Source organism: Amblyomma americanum, chromosome 4, assembly GCF_052857255.1.
Source record: "Amblyomma americanum isolate KBUSLIRL-KWMA chromosome 4, ASM5285725v1, whole genome shotgun sequence".
Classification (NCBI taxonomy): Eukaryota; Metazoa; Arthropoda; class Arachnida; order Ixodida; family Ixodidae; genus Amblyomma; species Amblyomma americanum.
The window spans coordinates 203,947,565-203,964,928 of NC_135500.1; the positions used below are offsets into that span (position 1 = coordinate 203,947,565).

Below are 17,364 nucleotides of genomic sequence, written 5' to 3' on the forward strand. Positions count from 1 at the left end.
CGCCTGCAACACCAGGGTTATAAGAAAGGCCGCAGGAACCACCGGGTAGCCTCCTTCTTTTACGATCAGTTTTAATCTTATTCTCACACTCCTTGCAGACCCAACAGGCCATTTGTGCCTTTATTCCCAGTCTGCTCTCGCTCTGATGAAAATAAACAAACAAACAAATCAATCAATCAATCAATCAATCAATCAATCGATCCATCAATCAATCAATCAACCAACCAACCAACCAACCAACCAATCAATCAATCAATCAATCAATCAATCAATCAATCAATCAATAAATCGATCGATCGGATAAATCAATCAATCGATAGATCGATAAATCAATCAACAAAGTAATGAAATATGATTCAATTATTAATTCCCAAACGACCGTTTTTCATAACCGAGGTATTAGTCCGAGCAGGTGGTGCATAATGTAAACGAAACACCGCTCAAGAATAAAGTTCCCCGACACGTGGCTCGAATAAAATAGTAAGTGCGCTATTCCCGCGTGTTTAAGTACCCCATATGTGCATCAATATGTAAAGGTCTATAATTGTCATTGCTTTGACTGCCAGCGATGTTGGCTCTCGAAATTATGTCCTGCCTACTTTTCATAAGCACCGCGCGTTTCCGGTGACATGTAGTCATTTCACTTCCCACAGTGCACGTGGACACAGGCGCATTGACAAATTAACTAATACCAAGAGTACGCGATATCCAGGCTGGTCGTGGAGATCAGGTTGTTCTCGTCGCTTAGATCACCAAACGCAGCCACCAGCCTCACAGCTCACAATATTTGTATGCATTTTCATTCAAAGTAACACGACAGTTAATTTAGGAAAAAGCGCATATCAAGGACAGTGTGGAAATAGGCACAGATGTGTAATATTTTAGCGCTTTATAAGGAATACTCGTGTCATGAAGGGAAAAAAATTGGCGGTGGTTTAGCTTCGGTTAAAGCTGGAGTGACGCGATAGCTACAGCTAGCCGAGTGGAACTTGGTCACGTGACCAACCACGTGATCAGCCACGGCGCCGCGCCACCGGCAGCTGCCCCGCACCACGTGACCAACCACGTGACAGCGTGGCGGCGCAGCCACGGCGCCGCCACGCTGAAGGCTCGAAATCCTACCGTAATGTAGCTATTGCTACAAAATGAACGAAAAAGTGCGGCTAACACTGTAATTACTCCTGCCTGAAAAAGGAAGAAAAGCTGTTTTCTTCTCTTGTCCTCTCCATTCTCTTTAGGTGCCACCCCCTTGGATGCACACGCAATAGCCTCGCATAAGCTATTAATGGTTAAGCGAGCAGGATTTCGCAGCACCATCTGTACCAATGAACTTCATCTGGTTTCACGTCACTGATGTCGTCGTCTTGTTCGCATACCCCATTTAGCAGCACACGTTACGTGGATATGTACAAAGCTACCGCCTCGGGTGGACGGCCACCCTCCTGCGAAGGCCACCGTGGGCGACCGAATTCGAACCAGGACCCTACGATAACGCAGAGTACACTTACCCTCAGTCACGGATCCGTCCAATCACTCATATAGGCTACTTCGGACATTTCTGCTTGATCAGCGGCAGTTCACTGGCAGTGGCAGCAATGCGTGGCGTCATCCCTGTATTAATCATTTCGCGAACCAGCTGGCGGGTGATGAGTGGGGCTTTTTTCGGTTTCAATACAGAGTGACGGATGATGAAACAGCGATCGATGTATAGAACTGGAATTATAGGCAGTGTATGCTTGCGGCCCATTCCTTCGTCAACTCACTCGCTCACTCACTACAGATTTACCCGCCCACTACTCACCCACTCACTACTCACTCACTGCTCAAACACACTCGCTACACACAACTCACTCACTCGCTCACCCACTCACTCGTTCACGACACACTACTCACTCACTCACTCACTCACTCAATACTCATTCCTCACACATTTTCGACTCGCTCACTCACTCACTGCTCACTTACTCACTCCATCAGTACTCACTCATTCCCTCACTCACTCACTCCACCAGTACTCTCATTCCTTCACTCACTCAGCCACTCACTCATCACTCACTCACTCATCCATTCACTACTCACTACTCATTCAATCGTTCGTTCACTACCCACTCATTCACTACTCATCCCTCACGCATTTGCAACTCGCTCACTCACTCATTTACTCACTCACTCACTCCGACAGTTCTCACTCATTCCTTCACTCACTCACTCGTTTGCTCACTCACTCACTCACGCACTCATTCGTTCGCTCACTCAACCATTCACGACTCACTACTGATTCACTCACTCATTCACTACTCACTCACTCGTTCGCTCACTCAACCATTCACGACTCACTACTGATTCACTCACTCATTCACTACTCACTCACTCACCCATTCACTACTCACTACTCATTCACTCACTCGTTCACTACCCACTCACTCGTTCACGACCCACTCACTCCCTACTCATTCCTCACACATTTTCAACTCGCTCGCTCACTCATTCACTCACTCACTCCGACAGTTCTCACTCATTCCTTCACTCACTCGTTTACTCACCCATTCACGACTTACTACTGATTCACTCACTCATTCACTACTCACTCACTCACCCATTCACTACTCACTACTCATTCACCCACTCGTTCACTACCCACTCACTCGTTCACTACCCACTCACTCCCTACTCATTCCTCACGCATTTTCAACTCGATCGCTCACTCATTCACTCACTCACTCCGACAGTTCTCACTCATTCCTCACTCACTCGTTTACTCACCCATTCACGACTCACTACTGATTCACTCACTCATTCACTACTCACTCACTCACCCATTCACTACTCACTACTCATTCACTCACTCGTTCACTACCCACTCACTCACTACTCATTCCTCACGCATTTTCAACTCGCTAACTCACTCATTCACTCACTCACTCCGACAGTTCTCACTCATTTCTTCGCTCACTCACTCGTTTACTCACTCACTCGTTCACTACCCACTCACTCACTACTCATTCCTCACGCATTTTCAACTCGCTAACTCACTCATTCACTCACTCACTCCGACAGTTCTCACTCATTTCTTCGCTCACTCACTCGTTTACTCACTAACCTATTCACGACTCACTACTGATTCACTCACTCATTCACTACTCACTCACTCATTCCTCACACATTTGCACCTCGCCCACTCATTCACTCACTTCCTCATTTTTCTGTCAGTAAAGAGCGTGCCTCTAGCCCGACACGTCAGCTGACCTTCGACCCTTGCGTGCCACGTGCAGGTTTCGAGGCATCGCCATTGTCCCGGAGGGGAGCGCCAGGAGCCGAGGAGGTGCTGACACGGGTGTCCTCCCAGCTGCTGCTGCCGGGGCCGCGTGAACGATGCTGCAGCCCCCTCTGTCGTCGCCGCCGCCGCAGATGGCGCCGGCTGCGGTGGCGGCCTGCGCGGCAAGACAGTCGCCGCAGTCGCCAAACTGCTTCCGCATACCCATACCGCTGGAGCCGCTCAAGGACGGCCACTCCATGGACCCAAAGGTGAGACCGACGCCCCGTGCCCCACAAGACAGGGACCACAGTAGCTTACAGGACAAGGGAGACACAGAAAAGTGAAGCAAGCACCGCGCAGTGTGCATAGAAGATCCGGCTGCGCACTCACTAAAAAACGAAATTAATTTCTGTGCTGTTCGTCAAGAGTACCGTACAAACGAACAAACGAAACATGCGGTCCAATGAAAACATATTACTGTGCAGTTCGGCAGCATCGAGGCGTACAGCCGAGGTATAAGCGCCAGTGACGACATTTTGTGACACACTGCCGAACCTAAACATTTGATGGGAACGCTATGAGGCAGAAACGCTACCGCGTTATCGTTGTGAAGAGAACATTGTAACAGCAATAGTGAAATGCAGTACCGTGCACGATTAAATTCCATTTTCCTCCAGCGGAAACTGCCCGACGGCAAAAGTATTCAGAGGAATTACTCTAAAAATGCTGTCCTTTCGGTTTGCCCTCTATATATAGCCTCTGGAATATCCTCGCCGCGGTGAGCGGTAACGATGGCGGAATGGTCGCGTCCAAGAGCGCGACGTCTCGAGCAAAAATGCGTGGGCGTGTCACGCAAAGGCACGCGTTTCGTTGTAACGGCGGTCCAGGCACGCATCTTGCATTGGGAACCGCGATCTATGCGTCGTCAGGAAATTTGGTGTACTACTGAGGTTTTGGTTCACATTGCACACGACCTATTTGGATGAAATTAGTCCCCTTCACTGCGATGGGCCTCAGAGCTAGCCTGCCGTGCAGTTCTGCACGCAAAAGTTCGTCGGCCTGTCGATCGATCAATGAGCCAATCAATAAGACACCAGCGCCAGCTCGTTGTGCATGGAAGTTTTTAGCTACCTCTGTGTACACCCTCTTCTTTGTTACATCGCCAACGGAAGTAGTTCGCCGTGCCGACTGCCGCAGGTTTCCCACCGCCTTAGGCTAAAATGTTTATATACACGTCTTCGTGCAAACTGATGTGGCCAGAATGCTTCTGTTACCGTTGACCCTGCACAGGAATAGAAAAATTCCGGAATAGAGTGCTGCTTTAAGCGCTGAAACTTACCTCGCCCCATGCTGAGCAAGAAATAAGAGAATAAAAAGAGTGATATATGAATGTTACTATCGCAGTACGCTCACGGCCTCAGCACTCTCGGTCCAGTTAAAAGCAAGCCTCGAGTTTGGAATTCGCCCTCCAGTTATTGCGCTGGCAGGGGCATCAGGTTTGAAGAGATATTGAATTCGCCTGAAAGCTTGGGAGCTCGAGGAAACTTTCTCCGCACTCGGGGCTTCCATCACGATGCCCGACGAGATTTCTTTTCTCGAGGTAGCCTCTCTTCGACAGCATCACTCTCGAGAGCAAAGCACGAAAGTGGCGAGCACATTTCTACTTTTGCTGGACTCCTGGACTCGTCTGTCACTTACCAGAGTTGCGCTTGTTTCGTGTGGATGTATTATTGAAAGACTGTGCGTGTTTCCATCTTCATTTCGCTACAGAAACCTTTCTTGCTTCAGTAGCGAGTGCTTTCTATATATGATGTTACATAATATCCCCTCCTCTCATGATTAAAGATAAGGAGAGGTGTGGATGGGGTCTGCTGGCTCAGACTGGGGTCGAAAGGTTGAATGCTGCATTTCCAGTATGCTTTCGTATGACCATTCGTATTTCCTGTTCTGTATCTGCCGTCCAGCCAAAACAGCAGCAGATTGCAATAATCAGTTTATAATTGGCAGTGTATCCACCTACCGCTTTTCTACGCATGCTTTATTACCTTTGCTGCTTCAAGCTAAAGCCTCGTAATGGCTGCGCCAGTGCAAACTGTTCTTTGTTTTCACTGCCTCAGTTTATACAGTGTGCAAGCTTGTGCGGTGCGCAAGACATTTTTTGTTTTCTTTCCCACTTCCAGCGCTTTCTTCTTGGCAGAGTAGGACGTTGTGGAGAAATCGAATGCGCGACGTAAAACAACAGCGTATCAAGTTTCTCGACGTTGTCCTGGCCTGGGAAGAGAAAAGTGTACATTGGCAGGAAACGTTGGCAGCACCGTGAAGACCACGGAGGCAGAGTGGATTTCTCGATATCTGGTTTCTTGTTCTTTACCGCTCCTTCGTCGAGTGCTTGTTTGTCGCCGCGCGAGGGGCGGCGAGTGGCCCTGAGAGGCGCCGCATATCGGAGTGATGGACGAGTTTTGAGACTCTGCTTCTTCGTGGCGGTCATCTTTCACCCCGGGCCGTCGGGACGCGTTACGCAGGCGACACCGTTGGAAGTCGCGACGCAAGCGTGAGCGAAGCCTGGGGCCTCACCGTCACAACGCAACGCCGTCGCGGTATCGCGCAAAACAAATTATAGCACAGAGCGGGATTGGAAATGGGTGCCCGAGATGGCCGACTGTCGTTTTCAATTTCGATCAACGCCGATTTGTTTGAGCCGAGGTGTTCCAATTCGTCAATGGAAAGAGTATAAGCTCACAAGGCTGAAGGCGTTTTCTCTTTGGCACTACAAATTTCGTGAGGCTGGTTTAATAGAGCCACAAGTATTGAAATGGGTCAGGGTACTTGTAAGGGTAGGTTAGTAAACAGAACGAGACTGGCCGTTTGCAAGAAAAAGAACGATAAAAATCCAAGCAAGCGACTTACATATACTGCTGAGTGATAGCTGAAACTTTGATTAATGCTGTGCACGTTTTTAAATGTACCCTTCTGGGCGCAGCCATATTTAGACTGAGCTATGCCAGCAGCGCTCTGGTTGGCGGATTTCATGCAGAAATCTTAGTGCGCATGCGCCGCGCGGTCCAGAACGCACGTGAGCTCAATCAAGCAGTAAACAGTGAAAATTTCCGCAGAGCCTGAGCACCGTGCAGTGATAACGCTGTAGTGGTTCGATCGGATGGTGCTACGGTAGCAGAACGACGGGAAGGCATTAACTGATGAGTTTGGGGCAAAAGTGCATCTGCGATAGAAAAGGAAAAAGGAATAACCGCCGGTTCCACGAAAAAAAAAAGTGGCTAATGTAAAGGATGTTTCCAGTGATGCAAGAACACATCTTCCACATCCATGCCTAGCTGCATGCTCCAGTTGTGCAGGTGTATAAGGTCAACATATCCCGAAGTTTTCTGATTTTGTGCTTGGACACTGACGACACGCGTTCGTTTTTTAAACTTATTTCAGGTTGTTCAATAAGCACCTAGTGGAAGGAAAAGTTTTAGCTATTTTTGGCAAAAAATTCAGTGTATTTTTATTATTGCTTTTTTTTCTACAAGGAAACGAAGGTTCCGCAACCTGCTGCAGATATTTTCACGCACAAAAATGTGTGCGTATATATATATATATATATATATATATATATATATATATATATATATATATATATATATATATATATATATATATATATATATATATATATATATTGAGTGTCCCCATAATTACAGCCGTCAGAGCGTACATTCAAGCTTCTTGTTAGACGATATTCGGTTTAAAGAATCCTTTTGCGTTAGTTCTTTTAGTTGTTCTAAAACCCTGTGGGCAATTTTAGCATCACAGAGAAACTAACATAGCAGCTTGCTCCAATCCTCAGAAAAACTCCTGGATTTTACGGTATTAAAACCCGTCCCTGTTTCACCCGAGCAGCTCAGCTTTTGAAACGACGATACTCCAAAGAGTCTAGTCACAAGCACTTCTTATTATAGACTAGCCTTGCTATTGATTCGCCTGCTGGTATGTATGACCTGACTAGCAATCTAGAGATTCAAAACTAGTCCAAGATCAACACCGGTCTATTGCTTTATTCCCAATTTGTTTCCGGTCTTGAGCCTAAGTAAAGAGTTTGTTCCGTGACCACTTCTATTCAAACCTTGGCTTAAGCAAATTATGCTTGTGTAAGAGAGCAACAGAGTTATACTGTGACAGAAAAATTCACAAGTTTGAGAAAATAAAAACTCAACAGAGGGTGGGTGGGGAGATGTAAAAATACCAAACCGAAAAAAAGCGGTGAAACGCCTTGTGCTCATTTGAAAGTCGTAGGTTAAGCGAAGTAGCCCTGGCCAGCAGATTCCAAAAAAAAATCATAGCGTGCCTTTCTACTAGAGATGGCCGCAGAGAACTCTGGGAGAGCGCAATCGTCTAAGGTCACGAACGCACCGGGCGTTGAGAAGTGCGAAAACTGAGGGTCGCTAGATAGCTGCAGATCACGGCATGAAGCAAAGAGGAGGCTAAGGAAAGTGTAGGGGGGAAAACACAGGAACAGAAGAAACGTTAGAGCACAGTAAGTAGTGTTGATGAGTGGTGCTGTGTTCTGCTCTAACATACATAGACTAAAAGAAAAAGCAAAAATGACCGGATGTGCAGAACTAAAATAACAGGCAGGGTTCCCTTTCTTCCAGTTGCTTTATATATTTACTCATAGCAAATAAACTTCGTGTTTTTTATTCTCCGAGTTTGATGGGCAGGCCGTTGACGTGTGTCATGCAGTTATCGTCGAAATCCAGGGCTTCCCAGATCCTCAAGGGACACACGCTGTTGGTTTGATGAATTTACCGGGAGCCTTGGGATGCGTGAGTTCTTGCCGTTGCAGACTTAGAAGAAAATGAAAAAAAAGCGCTTTGAAAGTTTCCGCTTTCCCTGACTGTATACTCTAGATAAAAGTTGACACGTACTGGCAGGTGGAGTGCAACACTGCGCTCTGCACTAACCTGCCAATGTAGTTTCGCAAATGAGGTATGGGAAGCAACGGCGAAACGGGGCACGAGGTGGACAGCCAAAAGAGAATTTTGTTACTTTTACATTTATTCATTTGCCCAGAGAAGGGTCTATTTGCTCTTTATTATCAGAGCTCTGGCAAGTTTCGCCTGTCAGTGACTCGTAGTGTAGTTTCCATGAACATAACGTTGCAAGTGTCCCAATGTGTTTCTCTACTTTTTTTTTGATGAACTAAGGGGCAAAAAAAGGAGTGGACGTTAACATAGAGAAGGCACGTACCAGATTGCTATTCTGCACTAAGGGAAAAGAATGGGGGATTATAAAAGGAAAATGGGAAATACTGAGTTAAAAATGAATGGTTAATGGGAAAAGTCATAGTCTCGTGCAGGCGTGAAAGAAATTACTAATCAAGTAACGGGCACTGCGCAAGGAAAGAGAGAAAAAAATGAATGCTCTGCCTGTCGTAAGTACGCACCCGGCCTCTTCATCCGGACCCTCTCACAGATACGGGGAACTATCGAAGTACATTGGTCACCCTGGAGGCTGCGGACTTCAAGGGCAACTGCATAGGTTTTAGAAATCAACGAGCTTAAAGTGGTCGAATGTGAGAAACTTGCAGGTAAAGCTTTTGAAATCCTCTTTAGCTAGCGTTTGAAGCGGGGACACCATCGTCGATTAAAATCGTCATGGCTTTCAAGCTTCGCAGCACACAGCGCCAAGTGTAGGGCGCATGATGACGTCATGGCAAGTACCGGTACATTTTCAAAGCACAAAAGCCTGCTTTGAAGGAGAAAAAACCTACGCCACCGAAGGCACAGCCCGCCGAGAGTTGTTTGGCAGCATCAAAGGAGGCACAGCAGGGTGTGGTTGACGCGGCAGCAATTTGAAATCTTACCTTCCGTGACGTCACACCAAACTTGCTCGCACACCTCTGGTGTACTGTGGAAAAGCCTCAAATTCAATCGATGATAACATCACTATTTCAAATTCTAGCGCAAAAATACTTGGCATGCTTTACCTACAGCCAATATAGATTTGAATCCTTGAATATCGCAGAATTCTCAAAAAGTAGAGCAGTTGCCCTTTAAGGAAACTTCATGCGTTAACTCCTCGTGAACGCCTGCGAAAGGTCTCGTCCATACGCTGTGCCACTCTTCTTAAAGTTAAGTGGAAAAACGTATCGCTTCGCGCTGCCATATAGCACAGTGCTTTGAGGAACGGAGTCGCCGAGTAGAAACTGGTTATGAGCAGGTATGAAAAAAATATTAAAAATCTCGTGTCAAAATATTTTCGGCGGCAAAAACTGGGCACAGTGGAGGGCTTACTTATCCATTGTTTGTGTTGCATACAACTACACTCTATATATTTACCATAATCATTAGTTTTAGATTCGTCCAATTAAACTGAGGCTTAACCACTGGCAAGAAACAGTTTATTTTCCTTATTATTTGCAATTTATTTCTTAATGTGGTACAAGCATGGTCATAGACCAAGAACACGCTACCACTGGTGCTCTTTGCCCAAGCTGCGTCTGTGAGGTCATCGCCAAAAGCGTTAGCACAAGAATCATCATAAACAACATAAAAGAAGTGAGATGTGTTGGAGATTGTGAGCACACTCGGGAAGTTGTCTGCACTGCTGCAGAAAGAACGGGATATTCATTCTTTTACTATCGTAATTTTTTTTCGCGATTTCATTATGTGGGGACAGGTTCGTAGGTCACGTGACCTAGAGCCCCATGGAGTAACGCCCTTGCCTTCAGTTCACCGTTTCTGTTGCCTAGGAATTACATTGAGATCAGTTGTCCTGCCATTAGAGTTCATTTTAAACACCTATCAGTTACCATGTAATATCAACACTTTCCTGCTTTTTATGCATACCTTGTCGTTCTTAGCAATGTTATGTTTGGAGTATTCTGAAGTATAATAAAATATTAAAGGTGGAAAAGGGAGAGAGGGAGGGATAGGCGTAGAGCGACCTGAAGTCCTTTCGAAAATTCTGACTTCGCAGAAGAGCAACAGTTTTTTTTTTAAAGCTTAGTTCAGTACGCAAAATTCAAATTAACGCATGCCCTTCCTATCACCTCTTGTTCGCCCCTCTTGTTCTTCTCATCTCTTGTTCTCAGATGTTTTCTTTTTTCTTCTACTCTACCCTAGTGCAGAGCGAAAAGCGCTTCCCACTGGCATTTATAGCCTCAGCTGTGCTGTGCGTAGAAAAAGAGGACAGAAGGGAGAGATTCTACAGAGAAAGCGTTCTTCCTGAGCAAGCTCACACTCCATCTTCGTTTGTCGCCTGGATAGTTTATTCAGCGATGGTCCGGAGTTAGCGTCCAGGTCACAATAAAAAAGCTGAGAAAAACTTCCATCGAATTTTCGGAAGGTAAAACGGGAACTAGTTGGAAGCATAATAGTGTAAAGTGGTCTCCTGTTACTTCAGTCGGACTTGAGTTTGCTTTGGCTGGGATAACGCATCATCATCATCATCATCATCATCATCATCATCATCATCATCATCATCATCGTCATTATCATCATCAGCCTTACTACACCCACTGCAGGGCAAAGGCCTCTCCCATGTCTCTCCAATTAACCCTATCCTTTGCCAGCCGCATCCACCCTTTGCTTGCAAACTTCTTAATCTCATCCGCCCACCTAACCTTCTGCCGCCCCCTGCTACGCTTACTTTCTCTTGGAATCCACTCCGTTACCCTTAAGGACCAGCGGTTATCTTGCCTTCGCATTACACGCTCTGCCCAAACCCATTTCTTTCGCATAACGCATAGCATCCTATTATCCGACGGGTATATGTCGCTACCTTGTAGCGAACCGCATAGGGTCACGCCCAGGGAATTCCCCATCCATCCTACTTTAGCCCCTCGGTCGCAGTACATGCTTTGGTGCCAAGCTGCACGGGGCCAAAAAAAGAAGGAAAGAAGCGCAGATAAGCTTAATACGAGGGTGCGCGGCGGAGTGACCCTCATCCAAAATAGACGCTGCTACAAAAATAAAAACTCACCACAACCGGAACCGGACTGATCAGTATTCGCCGAAGCCCGCATCAGGCTTCCTTGCCGCTCACTCCTGGGGAGGTCAAGTCGTCCCTCTCGAGCCATTCGCTCTTGTCTCATTTCTGTGTTTTCTTTCAGTTTCTTATCTCGGGAATGCTTTCATTGGTACACGGGCAACACACTTCTGGCGCGAGAAACGAACCGACCAGGCAGAGAGGGGCGAACAAGCGACGGAAACCAAGTTGTCCTTTGAATGCCCCTTGGGAGATCGCAACAACAGCGGAGGGTCCGAAAACAGCCGACAAAGAACGTTCTGAAAGGGCGTAACCATACGGACTCTTGGAGCCGCAAACACTCGTGCCGGTTACTTGAGCAGGATCTTCCTAGAAAAACAGATGTAGCTTAGCGTGCCCATTGCATTGATGCCGCATTTCGCTATCCTGTGTTGTATAAACACAAACACCGTATATAGATGCCATTGTAGCATTCAACGGCTTCTTAATAAGAGCGGGCAGAACTGACTGTGTTGATTTAGTAATACCTACTGGGAGGCAAGTTGGCGCATATTTTCGTAAAACTATTTAGCGTCAAAACAGACAGCACACCTTAATAAAGATGGGACAAGCGCATGTCCCATCTCTCTTAATGTGTGCTGTCTGTTTTAGCGCTACATCATTTTACGAAGACTGTGTTGATACTATGTGGTTGGTAAAATCATGGGCGTCAAGCAGAAAAGAGTAGCGCGTACACGATACACTACAGTTAGTGGGAACACTTGTGTCCATAGTTCTGCTGCTTGCGCAACTGGTGGACTGTCAGAGTGTCTACTGTACACCCTCTGTGATTACGCTGTCTATGCGTAGCGCACGCAGATGGCTCAACACGAGCTCAAAAAACACGCCCTTGGATGTTTTTAGTAAGCATGGTCTGCACGTTGACTCTGTGTGCCGCATAACTGCGTGATAAGCGGCTCTGGGCAGCTAAATATTTTTCTTCAACACGTGATGCTACACAGACGTTACAAGGCTCGGCAGAAGAAAAACGAAGCAGTTACATGTGGAGGAAATAGTTAGGGGTATGCTTTTACTTACCCATTGGGCCTTAAATCACTGACGGTATGCGCTTGCATGTCAGTGTCGTGTCCGCTTTCTTCGCCCGAGTCCTATCGAGCTTCTGCAATGTCCTTGAGCTTCCAAATAAATACCTTGCATTAAGTTCACACTCATTGGAAAACTCGTTTGATTGAGGCGGTCTTTTCTGGTAGTTCATGAACTCTTGACAAAAATTCTTTACGCGTTATTATCGGGGCTAGCTTATCAAGTCTCTGCGCACACACGCTATAAGATATTGCTAGGTTAAATATCGTAAGAACCGATCATTTAATGTCGTAAGGAACACCCTGAGATCCAACATTCTCGAAGCTCATGGTCTGTGACTATCTAACGGTCTGGCCACAGGCTTGCCGGTCATCTTGATCTGGTCACGTACGAACGCCGACAAATCGCAAACCGGCATTACGTATGGAAAAGGTGCGAGAACACGGCATCACCAGCGCTGGCCGAGTAGACAGCTAGAGAGACAGGTGCAAAGTGACCGTGTACGTACAACTCTGTTCCGGTGCCAGGAGCGGACCTTCCTGGAGGCGGCCGAGCGCGGGGACCGGCACACCATGATCCGGTGCCTGTCCCCTCCGGACCCGGTGAACGTCAACTGCACCAACATCCTGGGGCGCAGCGCCATCCAGATCGCCGTCGACAACGAGAACGTCGAAATCGTCGAGCTGCTGCTGCGCCAGCCGGATGTGCACATCGGCGACGCCTTGCTGCAGGCTATTCGCGAAGGTGAGCGGCTTCGTGCTTCGAGACCCGAGGGGTCTTCTTTCCTATGTGGCGTATACACCTGCGATGACTTTCGTGCTCCGAAGGGCAAGTTCTGTGCACCCATATTACGCATTTGTTTGATTAATGCGAAAACGTTTCTACGCTATGTCGACGGGGTCGCGTCACCAAAGCGTGTCCGCAGCGATTGTGAAGTTCTCAGAACAGATAGCATCAAATGAATAGTTGTATTCGATAGAGGACAATGTGAGGATGATTGAGAAAAAGTTTTGATGTCAATAGAGTGATTAGTTAATTAATTAGAGCCAATAATGTTAACAAAAACGTCGAAATAGCGCGGACGTCGATATAGTGAGCGGACGGTAAAACAGCCGTGGACGGCAAAATAGTAGAAAAATAAGCAAAGAAGCGAAAGTAAAGTTTCGAATGGATTGAATTGTGTTTATGAGTGATAATTAATCGAAAAATAGTTTGACTGACATAGATTAATTAATTAATTGGAAGCAAACGTCGATGAACTCAAAGAGAGGCAAAGAGAGGCGACGAGTGTTGAGTAGGCGTCAGTGCTTTCGCGTTCCTCCAATGCGGGTAGCCGCAGGGATTTATAAAGCTTTTTTGTGTCCTTGCATAGCTCCAAGAACCTAAGGTACGAGATTCTACGTCAACGACGTGCAGTATTCAGTGACTCCGTCGCCTTCTGTATTGATTCTCAGGAGTGCGCTCACTTAAGAGCGAGGAGCAACGCGCGATGAACAAACATAGCGACATGGAACAGCGGAGCGCAATGTCTTCGCGTATACCTTGTACGGTCCCTTGTTTTTGAGTTATGGCATTCCTGCAGGCAAATATGCAGAACCAACTATAGCTCCTTTTCAAGCATCAGACACGCGTCCTCCAAATTTTTCTTGCCTTGCGCACTATTGGAATTTTCTCTTTTGTACCTGAAATGTGTTGTCCTTTCTGATCAGAGTCCTGTAGCACGTGTAAATTGTTTGCGAGCAGAAGCCTTATTTTCACTTCTGTTACTTTCAGTGCTTCATTTAATCTTGTTTTTCGATTTCATGTTTAGTTCCTTTTGGCGAGCAGTTTTGACTTCTGCGTTGCAGCGCTTTTATTACTAAGCGTGAGAAGAAGCAATAAACATAGTTTAAGAATACCAGCATTTCCTTCTGCACGGATCTATGCAGGGGCGAAATTCCTATTCAAGTTACGGTTGCACGCAGTGTAAACTGATTTGAAGCTAAACTTTGTATCGAAACGTTGCTTGAAAGTTCATCCCCGCTGCCATCCTGTCCGTGCTTCTTATGTGCTTGGTAAAGTTTAATGCTGGCCTCCTGAAGCAATACAGAACTACACAATTGAAATTCTTCCTTGCGCGGGAAGGTTTCCGATCCGGCAGTCTTTGGGCTCGGCTCTCCGTGACTGTGTGCCCTGCCCGGAAGAAACAGAAACAAGAACAATAAAAGGAGGACTACTTGGTCCGGTTGATGCATTTTTTAATGCCAGAAACAACAAAACAATCCCGTAGACGGAAGCACAGCCGAACAAGGCGCTTAACCTAAGCCTGAAGGGTATACGCACCCCAGAACAAGACAAAAGACCAATAAAACCTTCGCTTAGATACGTGAGCTAGTTCTCCCCGAGGAGAAGAACCATCGACGGCGCGCCGATGTACCTGGATTCGCTGTGGGCTTTAAAAGCATCGAGTACCTCGCAGTGTGTTTCCCGTTCGCGGTTTGTGCTCTGCTGTGTCGTCGGAAAAGACAAATAAAAAATGCACGCGAGATTTTGGAGGCTTTTGAGATCTGCAGCGAAGCCGTGCGTATCAGCGCGCGGTCTTTAGCTCTTACTCAAAAGGAACCTTGGCAGTTTAAGTGAAGGTTTTATTTATCTTTTTGTTTTAATGGGGGTATGCCTGCATTTCACGCTTGTTTCCGCAAGAGTAGAACTAAGTTCAGCGCCTTGTGTGCCATCTGCTGTCGGCTTGCTCTCGCGCTCTTTTGGTTGTGCAGGCAGATTACAATAAACTTGTGACGGAAACTGCATATAGCTATGTACTTTGTACCTTAAGCCTACCTTGCGTGATGAGGCGCAACTCATCAACGCTTTGTAAACTCTGTTGGCCACACAGTAAACGAAGGATTATAACGGGTGATTTTTTAATTATTTAAAAATATGGATTTCAAAAAACCTTGCGAGAAAAGTCGCGGCGGTCTGTGCATGTGTATTGTACAGCAACGGGGACATTATGTACGCGATAGAATTCAATAAAGACAATTAATTAGCTAAAATCACCTAATAAGCTTTTTCAGTTCGTAATTTTAGGGTGCAAAAATACATTGCGGAATTGAAAGCTGTCAATATGGAAGGCGAATTAAGTTCTTCAAATCCTGAATCGTCAGTGGGGTTCGGGATATCGCACCTCAAAAATAAGCCTCTGAAAGCTCACTGAGCTGGCTTTTCCGCATTGCACATTTATGAAATAGAGTCGCTGCGCATGGTATCAACACCGAAATGTTGTCTTCTTTTACATCTTAGAATAGACAAACTGCGTCTGTTTTTTTCTGGATTAGAATTTCGAACAAAGCCATTTCATTACTGTGAAGCATGGAAAAGCCAACTTTCAAATGAGCATTTTTCACCTTCGATATTTCGAAAACTGGGCTCGCCTGCGACGTTGATGGCTTTTAATTTCGCAATATAATCTTCCAACCTAGCGCCACAAATTAAAATGTGAATTCGTTATTTTAATTAATTAACCCTCTTTTAATTATGTGAGTCACACAGTACATAACATAAGACTTCTTGTACAAACTACCTGCTGAGACCGCGCCGAAGTCTATCTCAGCGTTTGTTTTTAAATTAAAATATAAAGGTAAAAATCACTCTGTAAACACTATATAATGCAAAGTGTCGTTTCTGTCACACAGGTACTCGCTGAGCCAGCCGGCGAATGGCTGTATTGATCTGAACGAACGGCGTCCTAGTAATATCACTGCAGAGTCCCCGAGAAAGTTGAGCGGCTTGCGTGGCCGGATCTCACGTGACATGAGTTGAATACAGAAGTACGAGCACCACATGTAGGATTTACTGGAAGCCCGTAAAGTTAGGTGGTAATAAGTATGAGTCGTAAAGTACGGCGCAGTAAGCGTAAAGACAGCCTGTGACTCGGTTTATTCTTGGCGCTACAGGTGCGGGTTGAGACGTGTTTCTTATTTTTCTATTATAGTATAATAACTTTTTCTGTGTAGTTGTAGGAAATGATGCTATTCAAACGCAGTAACGCAGGAACTGCGGTAAACTCGTAGTCCTGCAAATTTAGTATCTCCTTCGGACACTTGTGACATTCATCATCGCGTATTTGCGCAAACATACACTGGTTTCTGACCCTCCTAGCTGTGAGCCTCAAAATATCCCATCAAACATTTATTCAACAAGAAGCTCCTTCTGGCCGTTATTAACTGTAACTCTAACGAATACACAAACGATAGCATGACGACTGCGACATTCTCGCAAGCCTCTCTAACTCAAGGGCTCTGTGACCACGCTCCGTTAAATCAAAGACGGAGGTACCAAAAAACCACGTTTTCAATCTCGTCGTCTGCGTCCGCGCTCAATGCAAACAGAAAAAATGCAGGGGCAGTGGTGATTGACAGACCAATGGAAGGAAAGCACGAGCTTTAGACGCAAGGTCAGGGGTCAGTGACGCAGAATTTATGGACGCGACATGAACGGTAGAGAAAGGCTGAGTGAAAGAGGAAGGGGGATCTTCTGCACCACCGCTTGGCCTCTCGGTGGAGCGCGTCTCATAAAACCTGCGGGCTCCACATAAAGATGCACCGAATGTGTTTACGGAACCTATTACTGGCTCAGCGAGCCGGTACGCGTCCCTCTCTGCATAGCTCGCTTCTTTCCGATAATTTATCGGAAGGGCCGAGCACGAACGTTATGAGAGAAGAAAGAAAGATAGAACTAAACGAGATTAGGAGTTAGAAGGGTAGGGGAGTGGGGACGATGGTGGTGCCGAGTTTGGATATTTTTCTACCTTGAGCTCTGGCCAGATCAATTTCTCTCACTTAATAACCACCCTCTGACCTGGAAAGAGTCAGTTCCCGGGGAAATAAAGAAGTGACGTGGTTCGTGTTTTGTGTCGTTTTATTTACTGTTATCTTTTTGATCATTTGACATGTCACGCACGGTTCGAGTAAGCTTTGGACAGATCAATCCTGAACGCTGCATAAACCAACTAGCCTCGCTCTGAATGTTAAGCACTAAGATGGAGTTTGCTTTCCTGT

At 46.2% G+C, this 17,364-nt stretch overlaps 2 protein-coding genes across 3 annotated transcripts in view; one reads left to right on the plus strand and one right to left on the minus strand.

The window, feature by feature from the left end:
- Positions 1–17,364, minus strand: part of Polr1D (RNA polymerases I and III subunit AC2 l(2)37Cg) — a 389,457-nt gene that overhangs the window by 159,849 nt on the left and 212,244 nt on the right. The window lies entirely within an intron of this gene.
- Positions 1–17,364, plus strand: part of LOC144129127 (transient-receptor-potential-like protein) — a 155,742-nt gene that overhangs the window by 62,856 nt on the left and 75,522 nt on the right. The window contains exons 2-3 of the mRNA XM_077663049.1: positions 3,273–3,525; positions 12,856–13,072. Of these exons, the coding sequence (XP_077519175.1) occupies positions 3,373–3,525; positions 12,856–13,072 (370 nt within the window). The 5' untranslated portion in view covers positions 3,273–3,372. The remainder of the gene's footprint in view (positions 1–3,272; positions 3,526–12,855; positions 13,073–17,364) is intronic.